Source organism: Eufriesea mexicana, unplaced genomic scaffold (genome assembly GCF_001483705.2).
Source record: "Eufriesea mexicana isolate 0111107269 unplaced genomic scaffold, ASM148370v2 scaffold794, whole genome shotgun sequence".
Lineage (NCBI taxonomy): Eukaryota > Metazoa > Arthropoda > Insecta > Hymenoptera > Apidae > Eufriesea > Eufriesea mexicana.
In genome coordinates, this window is record NW_016908953.1 from 560,143 (window position 1) to 583,253 (window position 23,111).

Sequence of the window (23,111 nt, forward strand, 5' to 3'; positions counted from 1 at the left end):
TCCACGGAGAGACCAATGTTATCGAAGAAGAAAAAGTCGGTAAAAAGAAAAGAATAATGAACGTTGGATCTGCATGTGTATCCAGTTTGGTTCGCTTTGCAGACAGAATTCCCTATCTCTCTCGTCCCCACAGGCACGCACACGTATCGCAAACACACGTACACAAGCATACGTCATTCTTGCTCAATTACAGACTACGTTAAACGCTACACGCTATGTACACCAAAAAACGTATACTTAAGCTACTCTGGGCGTTCGGGGGTTAGCCTAAAAAGTAATATAATACAGGACACGCCGTCATTCGTACTCCCTGCGACGATTACGCGGTATATATAACATCTTTGGACTCGATTTATTACACATTTATAGAGAATTATTACTTATGACCGTAACTTCTCGCGCCTAGTCTCTCTTTCTCTCTCTGAGTAGCCGCTACGTGAAACTCGACGTGGCACCTTTGTATCGGACAACTTGCTCATCAGTCTGATACAAACGTATTCTATGTCGTTCTACGTTTTGTCTTTTCTTGTCTATGCTCTTCCTCTGATACCTCACTCCTCTGCATCCTTGCCTATACTTTTCTTCTCTCTCGTTTCTCTGAATGTTGGTGCTTTCGTAGTATCCTGACGGGCGTAGCTCTTGAGATTCTGCACATCTCTCCTCTCTTTCGTCCTTTCTTTCTCTTCCCTTTCCTTATTAATGCTGGAAGACTAGCGCTCCTCCCTCTTCGTCAAAGCGCGATCTTCTCCAAAGGAGTTCCTCCAATCGGTCTGACGATCGGGCTCTCGAAACCTCAGCATCGAAAGCACTGTGTGCGTGTGTGTCGATTACTTTTATCTCGTCCATGCACCCCGTTGTTCTTCGTGCAAAATCTTCCGACAGCCTCCTCTCTGAGACACTGAAAGGGGGGCACACGAATCGTTTTGATTCCATTCCTATCGGAATCGTTCTAACACGTGGCACGTAGATTGACGACGAAGCTGTTCCTCCTGGTCGCGGGAAAAGACAATCTGCCGAGGAACTGAAGCATTAGGGTGGCCAGGAACTTCTCGCACGCGTCATGGGCCATTTTAAACCGCCGACACTTGGGCGTCTTCGTCGTCTGAAAAATTTTAACGTTTCGTTTAACCACCATTCTACCTTCTGCTTCCGTCGTCGTACAGTAGTATACTCCGATCACTCGTCTACCTTGGCTGAACCTCCGAATTTTGTTACTGATACTCGAATCCGTGCAATTTGCACTTGAGACTTGTCATGCTTCCTCTTATGCACGATAGTAAATGTATCTTCGAGAATATGTAAAATAGTAATTGTATCTTCGAAAATATATAAAATAGTAATTGTATCTTCGAGAATATATAAAATAGTAATTGTATCTTCAATTTATCTTTATTCATTTTTATTCCTTTATTCACTTTTCTGAAACTGTAATTTCTGCTCGTGTTTTCGATGCACTATTTTTCTAGAAGAGATGCGCTATGTGTGCTGTGAATAAACCTAACCAATTGCAGTAGCAATTAATCTACATTAATTTTACAATTCTAAAATTGAAATAGTCATGTATAATACTAAAAGTGAAAGAACTAATTTTATTATTTATTACACTAGCTACGTTATATCTCTAAAACCTGCCTTACCAATTGCCAGTCAGTATAATACAGAATTTTAAAAAATGCATTAAGACAGGTGTATACTAAATTTCATTTAGAAACTACAGTTTCAACGATAGCTGAAAAATGAATGTTCGCCAAAGTAGACGCGAGTCCCTTCGTTCAAAGAGAAACACAGCGAATACATCTATCGGAGTGTCGTAGAATTCCTTAGAGAAAAACCAGCTGCAAAATGTATATAACGTAATATCTATGTATTTCCAGAAAAAAATGTGACATCTTCGTCGAAACAAAAGGGATCGTGGAGTGACGTGACGTGCAAGTGAAAAATAAATAAAAAAAAAAAACTAATTTGGACTCAAGCAAGCTCTCGACATGCCTCGACACGACTGGTGGAACACGAGACTGTACAATATGCAAAGGTGGAACATAAAGTATCGCGATCCATCGGGCGATCAGCTCGCAACAAGCCTCCACAACACAGCGAGTGCACGAGACATCGATGCAATCGTGATTCGTTCGAGATGCAATAACGAACTCGTTCGCTGGCCAAAATGCGGATTTACTATGCACAAACAGAGCTGGTGCTGCGCTGAACGATGCTGGCTAGCGTTGGGCAAAAATTGAAAATAGAGAAAAAAGGAGAGAAAAACAGGAAAAAAAAAGAAATAATATTCGAGATTCTGAAAGAAAAAAAAAAAATATAAAACAGAACACGAGGTTGAGTTATGCACACAGAAAAAACGCGTGGTTACACAGGCACTTTGCATTAGAATGTACAGGTGAGAGACAATGCGGATATGTGTCGTTATTTACAGTACGCTGCGATCGTCGAGGAGAAGATAAATAAGAAACATGTACATCGAATAACAAACAACGACGATTCGTTTGCAGAATCGTCCATCGACTAGGCATGTATGTGTGTTTGTGTGTGTGTTCATACATACATTGTACTCGACCGATAGAAATGGCATAAAGGTAGATAGAGATCGGTGTGCAGTGTTCATATGCTCATCCATCGGAAAAAGAAGATTCCACGAATCTTCCGTGTGTCATTTTTGATTTTTATTTCATTATATTGGAGGAAGTAGAACTTTCTGATCAGAGTGTTCGAGAATTGAAAAAATAATCGTAATCGAGATCGTCACGGTGAAAAATGTTACTGAACGTGTGGATTTTAATTTTTATTCTAAATTTTGGATTTAAATGCAATTGAATTTTTCAGACATGGTACACACTGTGAACTCTTATATTTGTAATCGTAATTCGGAAATTTGAGAATCTGTGAACTAATGAATTTTTGCATTCGTCGTATCGAAGATGATACTTTGGAAAAAGTGCAATGAAAATGTTTCATTATTACTAAATACTACAGTGACGAATTAGTGCTGGTTTTAAAAATAGCGTGTTTAATTATAAACGTGATCGATAGATTCGAACTTCGTTGAATGCAGTGAGGAACAAAGAATTTAAAGAAGAGAAGTACAAGTGTGTGTGTCGTGTACATGTCTGAAAAAATAAAGTAGAAAAGGTGCAGAAAAATATTCGCTATTGCGCGGCAAATAAGTGAAACGATAACAAAATCAAAGACTGTAATTAACATTTTTCTCCGTGCATTATCGATAATCAGTGATGGGACTGATACAAGATTTATCGATAATCCTGTAACTAGCATAATTCTTTGGCTTTCTTTCCGAAATAACACTGGAATCGAAATAACTGATCTATCAAAATAATAAAAGCTAATATCACGAATGTAACATCGATACCATTGTCAGTACACGTAAAATTTGTTTTCGAGTAATACCGATCTCATACTTTCGTCAACTATAAATACCATAAATAAAACACATCTCGAATTCAAAAAAATAAAAAAAAATCTGGAAAGTCATCTCACAAAGAAATCCTTATTTCTATACAACGGTCCTCTATATACAAGCATGTACAAAAGTTCTCATCCTTCTAGGAAAACATTAATTACTACTCAGCTCGCTCTATCCCATCATCCATTGCACGAATACTAACTTATTCATTCCTCTACATCCTGCACGGATCTCGATAAAGCGTCTACGCATACCTCTGCTGTAACGCTAATGTACTCGAGTGTCAACGCTATGTACTCGGCTCGTATCACATACCAATAATCTCAAATAACTATCGTTCCTCTCTTCCAAATGTTTAACACGCCATTCTACCCAAACGAGCTATCCGTATGTACACCTTATCGTCTAGCTCGTACGAAACTAGCGGTACTAAACTCCATATCACTCCCATCGCTATATCGAGACAGTGGTAGGGAGTACAGGCCTCGAGGAGACGAAAAAAGTATGAATGCAAAACTTGAAAAAAAGTATAGAGATATGTACGTGATACGTCTAGAAAAACGTGGTAGGTAGAGTAGATTGTATCATAGGTAGCGATTGTGTTTGCTTTGTACCATCTTCATGGTCGTTCCTGTAGGTAACACCCTCGTGGCTGTGGGCACGGCCAAGCCTGTGCAACCTTGCCATCTGCGCTGCAACTTTGTACGCGGGTGGCTGACGACACTGCGCGGTACCGACTCCGGGGCGCATCGTCGTCATCGACGTCATGGTAGTCATCGTCGTCATCGTCGTCATAATCGTCGTTCCAGCTCCTGGGGGAGGAAGAGCCGCCGGTACTCCGAGGCCCACGCCTACTCCTAATCCCGTAGTACCTGAAAACCCTCGACTCTCTTTCTCTCGATCTCTCACACCCAGCACTCCTGCTCCTCAACAACCGCTCACCCCTTATCCTTCGCCATGTAATTCATCGCCATTTGCGACTCTGAACGAGCACGAGGATTGGAAATGTCGAAGAACGTGCAGAGAAATGGTGGTTCGTGGCAGACGCTGTAATAGCCTCTGGGTATAAGCTGTGTTGGTTGGATTTGGATTCGCTTTTTTCTGGACGTTTTTGATCTTTGGGTTCTGAGTTGGGTTGTCGATAATCCGGAAAAATATCCGGGAAATTTCTCCTTTCGTTATTTACGACAGATCTTCGAAGTTGGTGGAGGGAAAGTTGGTTTTACGGTGCCGATGGTGGATGAGAATAATTTTGTCCTGTATTATAGATTTTTGGAAATGGGTATACATAGATGAGTAAAATTCGTGTCGGTGGAATTATCAGCATAATTTTTGGAATATTCAGTTATCTATAGATACGAACTTATTAATAGTAATTAATCTGTTAATTGTACAATTAGTTAAAAGTTCCTACAGTCACGTGACAATTTCGAGGAATTAATCTCAGTTAAGTCGATTTTAATTGAAGCCAATATTAAGATAAACTAATATAAATGTGACGAAGCGTTAGAAGGCAAAGGATGTGTTATCTAGCAAAATAAATTATGTCCAAAACATCGGTGGTCCAGATGATATGCTAACTCGTCGTTCGCGGTTATCAAAATAGTACGATCTAATGACTACTTTAATAGAAACTTCTTCTATTATACTCTTTTTACTAGAGAATCTTTGCATACCACTTACACTTGTACCAAATTGTTGGAATTTCGCAATACCAAGTAAATAAAATATTTCCTTCCAAAAATTATGGGCGATATCACTTCCTCTATCTTTGGCAAAGAGAGAAAAAGAGAGGAAGAGACACGACGACATAACGGGACTCGTCGTACTCGTTCGGAACGCAGACACGAAAGAGATGAACCAGGTTTACGAGGAGGAAACTGTACATCACACTCGTTATTCACCGCTAGATCAACCCAAGAAGAGGAAAGCGCAGAAAACCAGTTAATATATGTACCCTGAAAGGAAGCCTCGGTTCTCCGTTAATCCTGAGAAAACGCGACATAGTGAAAACACGGTCACACACGGTCGATGCCAACGCACACTTTTCTATATACGCACGCATGACCTGCACACACGTGTAGAGCAGGCAACGATACTCACGTGATTGTTAGCGTGCACGCGCCAACCCTTCGAGCAAGCGATTAATACAGATTAAGCCGATGCATTTGCTGAACGTATCAATGAATGCCTTCAAGCCCAACACGTTGCTTCCGGTCGGTACAGACCTCCATATTTACTACCAATCCCTTTCTCTCTAGTGTTCCAAAAGATTAGTAGAGTTTTACGTCTATTCTAATTAATTCGCTGCGATCCTTCTACGGAGCCCAACACCAGAGACACTAGCGTTATCTACGTCATGCACGAATCTACGGATATCCGGAAGCAACGCGGTCGTATATAGCCAACAGATCTATGAGAAAGAGCTCAGCCTAGTTGCAGGAGAGAAACTCAAGACACAGGCATGACAATCGCGGACTCACCTTGAGGATTTTGGGGTTGGTGATGGTGATGATCGTAATAATGTTGGTGGTGATGGTGGTGGTGGTGGTGATGATGATTGTGGTTGTGATTCTGGTTGTGGTTGGCAGGAAGCGGAGGTAACACTGCTACCGCGTGAGGGAACGGAGGTGCACCACCTCGCAAAACAGACCCTGCACCACACACAGGCCACATACGAAATGTTTCTTTACAAAATGTACAATGACACACCGGTTCACCGTCGGTGGTATCTATCTTTTTCTTTTCTTTTCATTTTCTTAAAATTTATTTCAGCCTTCTTCTCGGCTTTTCTCCTTCCTCGTTCGGGAAGACGTATGAATGGAATGGGGGATGTGCGATGAAAATCGCGAGAACGTTAAAAGGATCTGTATAATTTATTCGGGGGGATGAAAGAGATAAATAAGATTCGTGTCCCTCTCTGAACGTGAAGGAAGATTCCTAGAGTGAGTGCCGCGAGTGGAAAGATCGCAAAAATTGGGTCGAAGTGTCGTATATATAAATATCTATGTATGCGTGTATGCGTGAATAATGCCCCTGCGTAAAGAAGCGAGTCTCTGTGAAAAAGCTTCAAGCGATAAATGTACTGAAAGCAATTGGAACTCCCGGGATAGAAGCGGCTATAAAGCACGTTCACCTACGTTATCGGCGCAACGCTCGGCTAAACGATAAATAAATAAAGTACCGGAGAGGACGGTAAAAAGAGTAAACGTATATATAGAGAGAGATATATATATGTATGTATATGCTGCAGCTTAAATTGTACGGAGCTCTTTTTCTTAGCTACCATAGACGAGATAGAATGAAGATGAGTGGCCATGGGACATACGTTTTCTTTTCAACGTTAGAATCTAATCGTGACCCGACAGTGAAACGAATGATTCGGAGGAGTAAACGGACTACGACTGTGTGAAACGGCAAACTGTAATGAGAAAACATTTCGATTACTTCGGTATCAAACGAGGAAAAAGACAATTTAAAAAAAAAAAAACAAAAAAAATGAAAAAAAAAGGATATATAGAAAAAAAAATTTAAAGCGAAAAGTAGACGTGTCAATTACTCGAGGGATATTCATATAGTCATCACGAGACGTACAACAAATATCACACGTGTCTAAAACGAATCATTCTCGTTTGCTAACTACCAAAAAATATAGAACGATACGTCACACACTACTAGAAAAACAAATTCTTTCTGTACGATCACTTTTGCGTTTAAAATAAAAAAAAAAAGAAAAAAACAAAAATGAAAAAGAATAAAAGAAAAATGGAAACAGAGACTCATCGAACACCCAACCGTACCACGAAACGAACTTCCCACGCAGTTACTGTGTCAATCAACGTCATACACGATATACACGTGTCGTCGACAACGACGACGCTTTAATTAAAAAATAAAATGAAAAAAAAAAAAAAAACCACTCCAGATTCTTTCTTTGGTTCTACCTTCTAAACTACGGTCTACGGAGCGGGCAAAAAAGGGAACAAGAGAGGTAATGAGCACGAGCTTGTGGAGTTATTTGGTCTCTTTTGGTTCAAGTTTACGTACCTTGCATAGCGGAGTGCCGTCTTTGAGGTGGCGGTGGACTACCACCAGCTTCTACGCTGCTTCCGCTGTGGCTGTCCAGCTGTGTACTGTGACCACTGTCACTGCTCGTCACCGAACCTACGCACACGTCCCCAAGACACTTCTATCACTACACATTCTATCCCAGTTCTCGCCCTGATGCGCCCTCTAACTGCTAACTATCTAACAAATATTAATCGCGTTCATCGAACACGTGTACTCCGTTATCACTCTCTCTCTTTCTCTCTCCCTCTCGCACGCTCTTTCTCTCGCTTTCTCGCTTGAAAAATCAGAGCCAATAAACGTCAGTCGGTGACGCCTACGAAAATGTCGACTTGGTCGTGATTAAAGGTCACACACTCGCACAGCGTTTGTTTCTCGATGCACGCCTACCAGAGATCGTCCTTCTGTAAGCGACTAGTAGCTACTGGTACTAACAAAACTGAGTTCTGTGTCAAACTATCAAAGGGAAAAGCGAAATTGAAAAAAAATATTAGTTCCTGGAAAATGAGATTTGTCAGAGGGAAAATTCCCAGGAACAATATTCGTGTTTCCTACGATTAATCATCGTTCGGTTTAAAATGAGGATATTATTGATATAATTTGTAGTAAAATTTAGAGCTACTGACTATTCGAGTTGTTTACAAAAAGTGATTGAAAAACATAGACTATAGCACTGAGATTAAATCGCTGAAGGATATGATTCACGCGTCCGTATGTCCCATGGTGAGTGATCTAAATTGAAGCTAGACGTGCTTCGCCCTGGGATCAGGACCGTGATGTGTATAACACGGGACGATAATATTGATCGAAAAGAAGCGCGAGCTACGGTAATCGGCGTACAAGATGCGTGTAAAATGGATAAGCTAAATATAAACATGGAACATTTATGAATTGCGTAAACGGCTGTGCAGCGTGCATATAAAATGAGATAGTTTCTTAGAATTTGCGAAACCTGACCAGTGTGTATGGTCACGAGCAATGAAAGGTGCATTTAATGGTACTTCGCGAGATGTGTCTGCTGTTTCGTGTGTCGCAATAAAACAACGTTCAAAATAAAAACAAAAAGAAGCACCGTGTGATTTATCGTCTAAAGCTAGCAATATGTATAGAGACACAGAGAAAACTTGACATCGTAAGGTATTCACGTGTACATGTGTGTATATGTGTACATGATGTATGTTAAACGGTGATCGACAGCATCTCGCTTCGAACCATTTTATGTGTCGAAATTAATCAACTTACCACTGGTCAACGTTTTTCTTAACGGCTGAAGATTGCTCAGGCTGGTTACGCTACTACTTTCAGCGCTGAGATCGACAGGTGGCGGTAAACTGGAAGGAGTATCGCTATGGGATCTCTCATGCATAGGAACTCGGCTACCAGATCCTACTCTCCTAGGTGCACCGGGACTAGGCTCCAGTCCACTGGAATGCAACGCCAATCCCGGCACTGGAAGCGGTGGTGGACAGTGTTTAGGTTGGTACGGACGAGTTTTATGAGGATCGGAAAGCGCCAACATTTTCCGTACTGCTTGTGGCGATGCTGCTCCGAACTTTGTACCTAAAAATGCAGAATAATTAATATTCTGCTAATCGCTGCATATAAACGTTCAGTTTATACAACGTTCAAATAAAATAAATAATCGAAAGGGATCGTACCTTGTATACTCTTTCTACCTTCACTGGTACTGCTGGCACTGCTTGTAGTCGACAGAGTGGGAGAAGGATGCCTTCTTCCTCTACTCGCACTAAGAGGTACCGCTGCGGCTACTGCAGCAGCTCCTGCATGAGGTTCACATTCCACAGACAAAGCGTGTAATCGCTCCTCGTCAGTTATCACTTTCATGTTGGCAAGGTATGCTTTCACTCTTCGAACCATCTGCGCCTCTTCGAACATTTTTTTCGGGTTTGGTGCAGCGGTAGACTTTTTTCGTCTTTTCACCGTTGCCGTCTGTCCTCCTGGGCATTGCAACACTGTTAGTAAAAACGAATCGTCACATTTCTGGCCCTGTTCCTACACATTCGGATTACGTTACCTTGATTGCCAGTTGTCATTTGATTTAACGCAACCATGGCAGAACTAGGCGGTTGACCACCTCTTTCTAGCATTACCGATAAATCGTAGGGCGAAGAACACATGTTTGTTAACGTTCTCACTTCTTTTGCGATCATTCTCAGTTTTTCGAAATTCACTAAACCTTCCACTCTGGAATCGTTGCCGAGGTGTATGAACGTCAAATCTTTCTTCACTACTGGATAAAATGGAATCTAAAGAGAAAATGTTCAGTGTTATTCCATTATTTAATGCATGAAATATTAAAGAAAGGTAATAAGTCAAATATAAGGTTAAGGTGAAAACTTACTATAGGTGGTTGCGTTTGTTCAGATGCTACCAATTGTCGGTATTTGCTCATGTTACGACTAGGGTCCATTAATTCTTGTAAATCACTAAAGAGCCTTTGATATTTACTTGGTAGTTTTTCCCAAGACGCTCTTAACCTGGACACAGCTCCATGACCCAAACCAGACACGATTGCAAACATGGAATTGAAATTTTTGCATTCCTTACATTGCCCTGTTCGTAACAAACATAAAAATGTTTAAAGATGTGCACGATAAGAAAACGTCGATGATTATGAGCAAAGAACTTACGGGCTATTTTTATAAATTGCTTTATTATTTTACTACGTCGAACTAAATTGTGTTCAGAACAAACTTCTGTCACAACCCAAAACATTTCTCTGTTGACTAGTTCTGCGAACTGCCTGAGCATAGGCACTCCATATCTACTTTTTAATTCGAATAAATCATCGACATATTCCGTAGATTCAATTTGCCTAATGATAGCACATGAATTAATATTTCCGTTTTCGTAAAAATAACTTGCGAAGATATTAAATATATTATCGATTTACCTGAATATACTGAAATCTTGCAGAGTCAATTGAATCGCAACTTCAACAGCATTTAGTTGTAAGAAATGAACCTGAGATTCGCGTATGAGTTCTGGCGCTTGTTCATCCGCTACGAACGTCTCTGAGATGCCATTAGTTTTTAAATAATATCGAGAACTTAAGCCAATTCTTTCCGCGAGATTTTGCAACTGATCAGGTAACCTGCGTTGTTTAATCATACCCCCCTCTCCAACGCTAACTTCAGCTAAGGAGAAATTTGAACTGCCTTCAGTTATACCAAATTCTTGAAGAGCCAGCATTACCACCTAAAAGAGTATATTAGCATACAAATAGAAAACTTCGATGGTGCATATTATTTTCCAAGATTAAAATATCTACCTCGTGCGCCGTTGTTTCTTTGTGAATAAGAAGGTATTTACAAGTTTGATCGGCTTTGTAAACTTTCAAAACGTGTTCTGGATAATCAGGTGCCCTTAAATCGTCGTAACAATACAACGATGTGAGGTCGGGATTACTTTTTGAGTGATAAAGATTAGTAGTCTGTGAAAGTCCTCCTGTTCCCGGTGGTGTATGAGGAGGTGCGAGAGGATCGTCTACATGCACACCATCACTGTAAAATAGATTACATTTAATTAGCATACATTTTTTTTCATTTAGATAAATAGTATTACAAATACATTTTTAACTTACTTAATAGTATTCTTTGGCAGTATATTCATTTTCATGAGAGCTTTTTGTAATCTCTTCTTCGGTCCAAGCGTCATAAATCCTTTATGCTCCTTTTTAGCATCTTTACAAGGAGAAACATTAGAATCGGGAACTAACAGTGGTACACCACCCACCAAAGGGTTCAATGGATTTACTGGATTTATCGGGTCTACATGCGTGGACAACCTTGCACGTGGATCTGTTTGTAATCTTGAAATCTCGGGTTTGTTTGCCCTTCCCCGCGGCCTCGGCGAATCATCTGGCATCTGAAGCATTTCTTTAAACGCTACAACAGTAATTCATTGCTCGCATAAAAGAAATATAATTCACATTTTATTGTTTTTATAAAATCCCACATACCAAGCAAGTTCGATTTAACAGTGATACTGAGATGAGTAGATCCTCTTAAAATTTCAAGAGCCCTGGCATGACTCACGTGCTCAAAACTCTGTCCATTTACTTCTAAAATCTGATCTCCACGTTTTAAACCGACATCTTCAGCCTTTGATTTTTTATCTACTTTTGAAATAAAAATGCCAAAACCCCTTTCATATCCCCCCAAAATACTAAAATGCAGGACCTCATCCCTCGTGGGCCTTGCTAATGTTACATTCCGCGTTCTGGCTTTTGCTGCACATGCAATGTTTAATAATCTAGAATTGATATGAAAGTGTTTAATATCACTGCTTAATAACTATAAAACAAATAATATTAACAAAAACTTATATATACCTTTGTTGCCCTTGCATTTTCTCCCTTTCTAATCCAGCTTCGAATGCTTCTAAAAATTCCATCATAGCTGGATCAGTTTCAAAGTCAGTAAAATGATTATTTACCCAAAGAAGTACTACACGGGCAACTCTGTCTCTGACTTGTGCTTGATCAAACCATTCTAACAATTGACTTGCAACTAATAAGGGACTATCGATAAATGTTCGATGAGTTAATAAGAAATCTTCTATATAAGTGGGATCGGTAATACTGTTTTCTTCAATAAGTTGTAACATTAAACGTTCAGGAGTTCCGCGTATAACTACATGACCCCTGCGTGCTCCGCCATCTAAAGCACCCCTTAATTCCGTTACTAGAATTACTCTCCCGTTTTCTTCATGCCGCCTCGTATTTTCTTCTCCTTGATGTTGAATTCTAAAGTAATCTGCCTGCGTGACACATACAAATTGGCAGTCATCACATCTAAAAATAAAAATAGATCATATTAATATAAATTGTTACTTTTATTCAATGACTATAAGTGACAACGAATAACTAATATGAAACTCACTTTGTCCTCATGACACCTCTATGCAAAAGTCTTTCCATAGTGGGCAAGATTCCAAAACTGTCACCAAGGTGCAGTTGTTCAATTTCTCCATTGCTATGCTCAATTTCCACAGCACCATTTATAAGCACACTCCAACTATCTAATTCTTCTCCATCATTTAAAACTATCATACCAGCACGTTCAACCACAGCAAATACCATTACAGCGCACAGCGCTCTCCTTACAGCCAAAGTCATATTTGTGAAGGCCTTTAGTTGTTGTGTGAATTCTAAGAGTGTTTCTATATCATCTTCTGTCCTTTCCATTGGATCTTTCTCTAAACATTCTCTAACTGGATCACGGACAGTCAAGCTCTACAAACGGCAAATAACTCTTATTAATATAATTATAAAACAGTCTTATTAATATAATTATTTTCTGTATTAAAATATAGACCATTATTTTGAAGGAATATACTTACGTCCATGCTTTCCGCAAGATCTTCTTCTTCATCGCTATCCACTATAGATTCAACAAGCCCTGAAAGATCAACATCATCTGCATCTGCATCTAATGAACCTTGTACAGATGTCATGGTGTCTGAACCACTGTATGCTGAACTCGTGTCACTCGAATGGCTGCTTCTATTGGACTTTTGGTACAGCTCTGGCCTGCCTGTCAGGCCTTGAGAAAACTACAAAAAAAGAGAATTCTTCAGTTAATTATGTACTCGATTACACATTTTATTGCACAATATTTATTCATAATTATTATTATAAGCTCCTAGTAAATATTTATAAAATAAATTTATATACTAAATATTTATAACTGCATCAATTTTCTGTTAACCATGACCCATGACGTATTACTTTAGCATTAATTGAAGGTGATCAACATATTCGTTTTATTATTACTACACTCTTAAATATGTAAACTAAAGTGTTTACATTAATGTACATGCCAGACGATCTTAATACAAAGCAGCGCATTCTTCATCGCGATGTATCAGTGCAATCACGATTGTAAACAATAGCACGGTGCAGTCCAAGAGAAGATATCAATACACCGTTCAATTTCTTTGCAAAAAAACCTACGAGAATAACGTGCAATTTATTATCCATGGATCGACATCGATCTGTCAATCGACAGGAAGAGGCTGCAAAGAACGGGATCAAGAAACATGTATGACAAAAACATGGGTACTACGAGCGGTACTCGTTTACGGAATAGTACCAGGAATGGGCGTGATGGGGACAGGCTCTCGTCTTAAGTTAGGTTAGGTTGCCAGACATGACATCACGCACGCAACATCGAGCGACCAGAGAAAACACACACGGCAGGAAAGAGACAGAAATAGTGGCACGTACATATGTCTAAACAAAAACATCGTGACATCTGTCATCCCACGATAATCAGCAACGATCATCTACGATCATCCGCGATAACGAATCGTTCGTAGGAAATCTCAAGAACGAGGAAAGTATCGCGGTAAACCAAGGCCATTTTGAGCCGCGGGAGATCATCAGACTCACTTGGTACATGCCGAAGGCGTCCATCCTATCGTCTTAATAATGGCACTTGCTCGGCACTTTACTCTTCCGTGTTTCAGATCACGAGAAATAACGTGAAGAACAACCAGTGTCCGGCCACATTCTCTTTTCGTTACTTGTCCACGATTCGATCGAACTCGCGAAACTCACACCTCTCATTCGCGAGCGCATATGCGGCCGTATATACACACAGCGCGACGTGACCTTCTTTGTGTGCATTTACGAAGCTCGTGGCGCGTCTGGTGTGCCCCGTGTCGTGGGCCGTCAGCTTAGCGAAGTAGCGGACATGGGACTGCCTCTCGTCCCTCCCCCACCCTTCGTCCTGCCACCGGCATTCCCTTCGAAAGTGTAGGGTCACGTGACCCGAACGAGCGGCAAGCTTCAGGTCCGTCGCAATAGGGGGGCGCACGTTGGGGGGCCCACCTGTAGCTTCTGACCGTGACACTAACAAAACACTCCTATCGATGACGTGCCGAAAATGTGCCACAAAATTTTTGTTTTACCCTATTTAATAATTAATTACCGAATACATACTGTTTTTGTAGACATATTTCTATATTACTGAACACTGCGTTTTGTATTTTTCAAGTATCAAATTTGTTAAAAAAATTCTTCGTAAATATCAAGTTAGTAATTTCTCGATTATAATCTACGTAATTTTGAAGATAAGGCTAGGCACGACAGGTACGTATCTTTGAAGAAGAACATTGCAATCAAATGAAACTTCGTAGATAAAACAATTCTCCATGAATAACTAATTGCATGCCAACAAGGATAACCAGTCATCGATCAAGTTGCATGAAGAAATAATTTATCCTCAACCATCACGAAACACTATTGCATAAAATTTCCGCGCGTACATCTGGAATCGGCGACCACACTCATGGCGAGATGAAACGCGTGGCTTAAAGGACGATCGTGTGAAACGAGCTTAAGGAGTCGACGGTCGGTCAATCGTCAGTCGGTAAGCGATTGAGAGAGAAGGAGGATACTCGGAGAAAAGAGTACCGGTCTGCTCAAAGCATCCAACACAGCGGATAGTAACTGCTTAAAGGCCACTGGCCGACCCGACGGATGATTTATACGACCCGTTATGTCGTGCCCATGTCTCACTTTTCCTTTTGTCCTGCTCCACAGACTTTCCAAATTGCTTCTCCCATTCAGTTTCTTCCTACTCGACCGACAGACAGTGGCATACCAGTGCATGCCACCGATGTACATTCCTCAGACTCTTTAGGGGAGAGACACTCTAATGTAGATCATCTTACTCGCACGCGTTGCGCCTTAAACTTTCGATCCGAAGCGCCGCATGCTGGAAGGACTAGCGAGGGAAAGCGGAACTACGTTGCACTATTTTTATACGAAATTGAGGTGTTATCTGTATTTCAAATAAAAAATTTCAACGTTATTTCAATCGAAATTACCTTTCCAATAGAAATAATACTTGACATCAAATTTAAATTTACACTTAAAGAAGGTTACATTAAAATTTTTTATTTGAGCTGAGAATAATTACGAATATTTTTTTATATCTAGAAATTGACAAAATTTATAAGAAAATTCGATACGATAAAACTAAAAAATGACACAATAAATTTCAAGAGCTTCGAAATCGATAATAGAGCGTATTCAAGGAAGGATAAAACGATTATTTATAATCTACGAAGGAAAATATTTTCCGAGTACAGCGAGTCCGTAAATTACGTCTCACGTTACGTTCCACTTTCTAATATATGAAAACCTTTTCTCACTTAACCACGATCACTGTTTATTCGTTGCAGCCCAATTATATGTATCGGTGCAAATAGAAAAATTCACGAAGTGACAAAACGTCTGGTCGCGCGGGAGCTTCGGGCACGGATTTAAAATTCATGAGAAGGCGTACGGCGATGAAAAAATAGGCTGCTTTAGAAGTCGCCACTAGTCGCTTTCAATGTGATCCACCATGCTTCATCCATTTTCTCTCCTCCTTTCCCGTCTCGATTAGTGCAAACATGTGGGCGTCCCGTACACACGCGTCACGGATCGACGACATCAAACTTTCTTTCAACGATCTGCACGCCGATGACGTAAGATAAATGATCGTGAACCGTTGCGGGGAAAATGATCAGCAAAAGTGCACGAGTTCCGATTTACCGATAGATACTCGCCATGAGTCTCTGTCGGATTGCATCTGATACGAATGCACCTCCCTATCGATTGTGCTAAATTGAAACAAGGTGTAACCGAGTCTACCTTTGCAACTGCGAGAACGGCTTGAACAACTATGTCTTCATGTTGGTATAATTAATTATTTCGAAAAGCATTGTCGATAGTTGTACAACTTTTTACAGTCGTAACCACAGCAAAGAAATAACAGGCTTGGAAAACAGCTGATATCGTATTTCATTTTAACTACGTTATCGACCTAAAAGAAAATTACTATCTCTGAACGAACATAGAAGAGAAAGTACTGAGAACATCCTAGTTTTTTCCAAAGAGGTACTATTGGCGCTATAAGTGAAAGGCGAAGGAGAAAAATAAATATCAAAAGGAACAGGGTAATAATGAAGAGGTTAGGTTCGATATTTATAAAATGTACAAAAGTAAAATCCTCATATAAAATGATATACATAGCAACTATTAATTTCGATAAGCATAAGAATATATGATATTAAAAATAAAATAAATAAATATTTCTGTATAATAGATCAGGATATCTGAAAATTCAGGATATCTGCATTACCTACAATAACCTAATCGAAGCTCATCATCGACAAATACAGTGAAAATTAGTCATCGATTGCCATTTTAAAATAACTGAGCGACTCATCGAACACTAAATCTTGCCTATTTCGAACAAATATATTTCTGACGACATCGCTGGAGCGTAGGAATTCAGGTCGAAAAAGGAACGTCGACGTAAATGCGTTCTTCAAATCTGACCGAAGGTACGCCTGCAATTTCTACCTGCAGAAGAGATGAAAAAAAGTTCGAACAGATGTTTACCGTGTCATCGAAGACCAAGTTGACCTGTCGATGGTCGGTAATGGGATGAGGGTGCGGTGGTCGATGCATCCTTCCTCCATGCACTTCCGGGTAGTCGATCTGCAAAACAGAAAAAGACAGGGATGGTTAGAAGAATAATTACAATTAAATTCCTTGTTTCTTTCGTAGTATAATAATTCACGTTTACGTTTCGCGCATAAATCGCGCTTTATCGATAATCCGATTCACGCGACGCAACCTGCGCGCTAATATTTTCTGGTTCGTGCTAACCTTTCACCTTTTGCAGAGCACGGAACACTGCAGTCGGCACCCTTTTCGAAGCTTAAAAATATAGGAATTGTTTGACGCGCGCATCCGCTGGGGATAAGTCCCGTGGATTTATTCAGCAAAGTTGGTACCAGCTTGAGAGAAATGGTAGAAAATATTCGTTTTCACGTCCATAAAAGATTTTTAATTGTCGAATTGCAGTAGCGATTACGAGCGAATATTCTGAAAAGGCTCAAAATAATCTCTCTTTTATTATTTTGTTAATCTACAATATGAGACAAAGATAAATATTAACTGTATAAGAATAATGGCATAAGGAGAATAAATAGAAACATATAATATGTTAACAAAAATAAATATTTTACAGCAGCTGTATATTTCCAGCAATTATAATAAAACCAAAAATGTGAAATTGGTTATTTTAACAAATCTAGTGTTTCTAGAATTAATATTCAGGTATCAAAATTGTACACTTTTGCTCTTATTTCAGATATAGAAATTCTGTAACGAAACCTTAATTCCCTTTGTTTCGTTAATATTCCTAACAACATCTACATACATTACACCATAACCAAGGGGGCTAATCTTCACGGAAAAAATGAAACAATTACACAAACATCGCAAGGCTACACGCAAGGTACTACACGTAATTCTCTTAGACCTAACAACGGTTCTCCAGAATCCCGCAATCAACATCCATCAAACTAACATTTCGCAGGAAATTCGAGGGCTTGAACTCGAGCACACAAATTCTCATCCAAGCTGGAGACCAGCGTCAAGAGGGAAAAGCGTGTTTCGAATTTCTCTCGTGTGACAAACAGCTCCCCCGCAAAAGCAGCCGTGTCGTCCCCGGGAACGACACCGTGACGTTGATAATCTAATCCGGTTCCACCTGCGACTTCTGCAGCTGCGTCAACTTCTCGCCCCCTCGCGTTACGTACGAGCTCGTGCCTCTCTTTTTCGGTCAACAGCGCGACGTTGTTCGGCGACGTACACGCAGGGGAGAGAGAAAGAAGGAGAGTGAAAAAGGAGAGACGAACGAGAGGAGGAGAGGGAGAGGAGAGAAAAGAGAAGAAAAAAAATAAACGCGGAGAGACAACGAGATGAGCGTGCCTCGGGGCCGGAACCCGTAGGCCGGACTTCCGGTAGATACGCCGATTATACTCGCCATTCACAGAACCGCTCCCTCGCGACTCGATTGTTAGAGGCGAGCGGCATTTAGCCAATTTCGGGATGAAAGTTGAATTTCCACCGGCCGACGATACGCTGATTCGATTGGGAACAGCCGATGCGAAACGCGGCGCTCACGTCGCGAAAAATATTGTTCGACACGCCGGAAATTAACGAAACGCCTTCCCTCGGTCGTTGGAAAATATCACGGGATTCTGGTATTTACACATTACCGATAACGTGTAACGTTCGTGTACGCTCGCAGCGTTATTTCGAGTAATTTGTAACTTTTAATTGATTTCCACTGACATGTAATAATCGCTGTGGAAAATTATTCACGGAAATTGTATGGCTGAATATACCTGGATGTATCGTGTGGTAACGTTAGTTTATTGGAAAGTCGGGATTCCATGACAAGCTTTTTCTGCGAATACTTCCTTTCTCTGGTACTCTTTGTTGTTTTCTTTTCTTTGCGATGCGAGTGTGAAGAAGAGAGTGGAACTAGGAGAAACTTAGGAAATTATTAGTTGTATAGATAGCTATATCTAAGCTATAGAGTTTTATAGAGATGTTTTTGCGCACACTGATGTTCCAGTGAAATATTACAGACAGATTCTTTTTATACATGCAGTGTAATATCAATTATTCAACATACTAATTTGACCAGATATAGCGAAATTCTGAAAGCCTGTGTTGGAAAGGCGCGTTTAAAAGGTTGTTTAAAGTAAGATGTAAAATGACTGTCATCCAATTTCTATGAATAGTCGTTTCGTCTGGAATACCATCTAACTTCTTCCTACTCAGGAATCTCGGCAAGATAATGGAGCAAGTATGTTAATTATCGATTACACGAGCTAACCTGCCCCCTATAACCCCCGCTCTTCTCCATGTCCGCTTCATTCACGTCCTAAACCACAATTCACCACTATACATCGAAGATGCTACAGGTGAAAGTATGCTGCGGAGATTATCCCAGCCATCGACCGCAAAGAATTAAAAAGAACAGGTCATTTTTCTACTTTTTCTTCATTTTCTAACTATACATCCCATCCTCCGTTATACCTACAATTACCGTCCGCATTATAATTTCTCTCCATGGAGAAGAGTCTGTACAAATATCTGCTAATCCTTGCGAATATTTATGAAGCATTGTTTGTCCAGCCTAATCTACATACATTTATTTTCAATGTCGATATTCCTATCTTTCACATCCCGCAGGTTTACGTAGACATTGCGTGTGTGTAACGCTTGCATATGAATTCTCTGTGGCACGTTCTGCGCCACGTGGGTCGTGACTGTCGACAAACATAAAGAAGGTGCTTTTTCGATGTTCCATTCAACTAACAAGGTCAAGAATATTCTAATTATTCCACATCAAATATTCCAATGAGATTCTCACACTGTGATTAAATTTTCTACCGATTGTTATCTCAACAGTCACACCTGTTAAACGCAAGAGTACCATGAAATTACTCAAAATTGTAGAATTCTATATCCAAGTGAAAAAAAAAAAAAAAAAAAAAAAAAAAAAAAAAAAATAAAGAAAGAAGAATAATTGGAGAAAATTGTAAGGAAAGTTGCAAGACTTCGATTATGGCCGATTATTCTTTATTAAGCTTAGGACTCTTTGTGTCGTGGAATTTTTCACTTATCGTGGTATCTTTTATCTGTTCGTTAGCTCAGAGCTGCGCGATTCGAAACGTCGCCAGGCCGATTTCTCAATGAGTTGCCCGTTCGAACGCGTAAACAAACGCGCAAAAGGGAAACGAAGTGGATCACGCGCCACGCTCTGTTTGCCGAGGCGCGAATTATAATGGCGAATCGTGGGGCGTTCGCGGGCCCCGCAAGCGGACACGAGTCGCGAAACGCGTGACGCAACGCGGCCGATGCAGAAAATCTGCACGCGCGTTCCCCGTTACGTAATCCACGAATTATAAACAATCGGATGTTCGATTGCAAGCGGCAAACACGGCGTGTTTGTCATTCCTGACCGTGGGCCTTCGACGTTTCCACAGGCGCGAGAGGTTTGGCAATTGTTGCCCGTGACACTGTGAAACACTTTGGTATTTCACGCTGAACGGGTCAATGTTTTTGGGACACGATGGTGAAATTATTTTGCAACCGTAGTATGCGTACTAATTGCCCGGTAATTAACCTTTTCACATTTTCTCTTGTTCGCTTCTTTTTTATTTTATTTCGATTCGAGTGTGCTGAATTTGACATTGGGATTAGGTACCTAAAATATGGGGAAAGAAATAAAATTTATTTTAGGTATGCAAATTTTAATTTGATGGGAAGTTTAGTGGTAATGTGACGAATGATGTGACACTTGGCGAAAGGAGTGAAAAATTTGAATAAGCATATTGTGCTATTAATTTTTTGCACTGGGTGATATTTTCGTTATAGAAACATAGTAATTAGAAGACTTTCTGCCATAAAGTCGAGACGATATTTTTAACCCTTTGTACTCGACGATTTTTTCGTTACAAGAAAATAGTAATTCGAAGACTTTCTGCCATAAAGTCGACGATAATTTTAAAACGGTAAGTAAGAAATTGTACAGAAATCAAGACGTGGAATTATTTTACTTCGATATTTCACGCATCGTTGGATAATTGTAAATTTGATATATTGATTAATATGCAACTTTAGAATCTGATTAAATAGCGACTGAGAGGCACCTCTCGAGTGCAAAGGGTTGAAACCGTAAATAAGGAGTGTAAATTAATTGTAAAACGTAGAATTATTTTACCTCGATATTCCACGCGTCGTTGGGCAATTTTAAATTCGAGATATTAATTAATAACGATCTTTAGGATCTGATTAAATGGCGACTAAAAGTCGCCTCTCAAGTGCAAAGGGTTAGTTGTTCATTCTGGGACTAATATTTGAAGAAAGGAGTGGCTGTGTACTAATTTTGATACTGGGGCTAGGTACCTAAAATATGGGGAAAGAAATAAAATTTATTTTAGATATACAAATTTTAATTTGGAGAAAATTTTAGTGTTCATGTCGTGACGAATGATGTATGATACTTAGTGAAAGAGGTGAATAATTTGAATAAGCATATTGTTATTTATCGTTCATTCTGGGACTACTACTTGAAGAAAGGAGTGGCTAGAGTGATCGTAATTCGAAGTTGGAATTAAAAATAACCGATTAATGATACGTGTTAGGGTCAATCATCACTGTGTTAAAAATAAACGAAAGAAGAGACTGCCATCGATTTTTGAACAGAAAATTTGAGCATTAAGAAAGACTTTTTGCTACATTGAACTCAAATTAGCAGAAAATTCAGATTATTCCAGGAATAATTAATACACTTCACAGCTGTAAATGCTAATAGCAATGAATCTAATGCTTAAAATAGCTTGAAAATTTCCCTGGTTAATAGATACATTATAAATTGACATTAAAGTGATCAGCCATTGCTCCATTTATCTAACTCGATAACGATCGGTTTCCAAATTACTCTAACGCCTACGGAAAGCAATATCAATCAATTTTCAAATTTTTGTGTCTTCGTATCATCCACTTTCGTTAACTTTTTCAATAATTTTATCGGTAATTTTCTAAAATTAGTTAAACATAATTTGACGACAATTTAATTACGCAAATAATGCTCTAAGCGAGACGATGGGTTTATTCACGGCGCGAAATCGATTGTGTAGTAAATCGAGTAAATTTGTTTACCATGGTCGAACCAAGTGGATCAGGTTTAATGGTTCAGTTTAAACATTTATGTTTACATTTTGCACCTATTATCGCGTATCGTCGCGTTACACCATAAATTTATAACATATGTGCACTAATGTTTCATAATGGAAACAATACTGTGCACGAAGTCGAATAAATACGTACAAAATATTTACTATCATGTAGAAAAATTAGATATTTTTGGACCCTACGTCTCTGCTTACAAACAAATTATCACATCTATATTATCTCATCCTTGGCATTGCATAATAACAAGAAAATAATAAATAAAGCCTTTACAAGTTTATTATAATTTTACTTTAGTCCAAGTCATTTCTTTTGAATTTTTGGCTTAGACCAGTCATATATAACAGTAATCACTACGCCATATATTATTTTATAATAATATCAAACTAGCATTATAATGGTAGCAGTGCAGTAAACTTGCAAATAAAGATATACTTCAGTTTCTGCTTAAACCACTTTCCATAAAGAATATTTACAGTAATCAAAATTAGCAATTAACCCCAATAAAAATTGACCTACATAAAGTTTTACGATCTCTTTTCTTCTAAAACATTTCATACGTATCTACTCCAGCCCCATCTAAAATTAAATGCAATTATACTCATTCTAGGACCAATCCCTCGATCCAAACTAAAAATACCTACAATATATAACACGCGTAAAAAAAAAAAAAAATGAAAAGAAAATGCTGCAGTATGAGACAAGAACTTTTCACAATTATGTCAATGATTATGAAAGTGCTCTACGTCGCACACAATTCATTTCGAAATATTAAAAATTCCGCGTTTCGAGCATGTTGTAAATAAAACAATTAATTCTTCATATTTCACCAAGGATAATATCATTTTATCGCAATATGGACGAATGGAATACAGAACACGCGGCAAAATTATTTCTTTCTTTCAAAGCTCTGACTTGCAGTTATACCTATTTCATAATTCCCGCCACAGCCGGAGATTCCTATATATATATATCGAAGGTGGGAAAACTCACAGCGAGGTTAAGGGATGAAAGAAAAATGGCGGGCGG

At 39.4% G+C, this 23,111-nt stretch overlaps 1 protein-coding gene across 10 annotated transcripts in view; it reads right to left on the reverse strand.

The window, feature by feature from the left end:
- LOC108546822 (rap guanine nucleotide exchange factor 2) overlaps positions 1-23,111 on the reverse strand; it is a 265,110-nt gene continuing 241,999 nt past the window's right edge. For 4 of the 10 annotated variants that reach the window (XM_017899082.1, XM_017899090.1, XM_017899080.1 and 1 more), the window contains 16 exons: positions 16,923-17,021; positions 12,866-13,078; positions 12,406-12,758; positions 11,856-12,317; positions 11,484-11,776; positions 11,106-11,409; positions 10,794-11,025; positions 10,416-10,720; positions 10,153-10,337; positions 9,864-10,075; positions 9,537-9,768; positions 9,160-9,474; positions 8,744-9,061; positions 7,481-7,597; positions 4,048-4,305; positions 1-1,102 (listed from right to left, as the gene is read on the reverse strand). In XM_017899082.1, coding sequence (XP_017754571.1) covers positions 1,071-1,102; positions 4,048-4,305; positions 7,481-7,597; positions 8,744-9,061; positions 9,160-9,474; positions 9,537-9,768; positions 9,864-10,075; positions 10,153-10,337; positions 10,416-10,720; positions 10,794-11,025; positions 11,106-11,409; positions 11,484-11,776; positions 11,856-12,317; positions 12,406-12,758; positions 12,866-13,078; positions 16,923-17,021 — 3,930 coding nt within the window. In that variant the 3' untranslated portion in view covers positions 1-1,070. Of the gene's footprint in view, positions 1,103-4,047; positions 4,306-7,480; positions 7,598-8,743; positions 9,062-9,159; positions 9,475-9,536; positions 9,769-9,863; positions 10,076-10,152; positions 10,338-10,415; positions 10,721-10,793; positions 11,026-11,105; positions 11,410-11,483; positions 11,777-11,855; positions 12,318-12,405; positions 12,759-12,865; positions 13,079-13,916; positions 14,026-16,922; positions 17,022-17,192; positions 17,229-23,111 lie in introns of those variants that run through there. The other 6 variants (XM_017899088.1, XM_017899083.1, XM_017899089.1 and 3 more) reach the window with 6 other exon arrangements.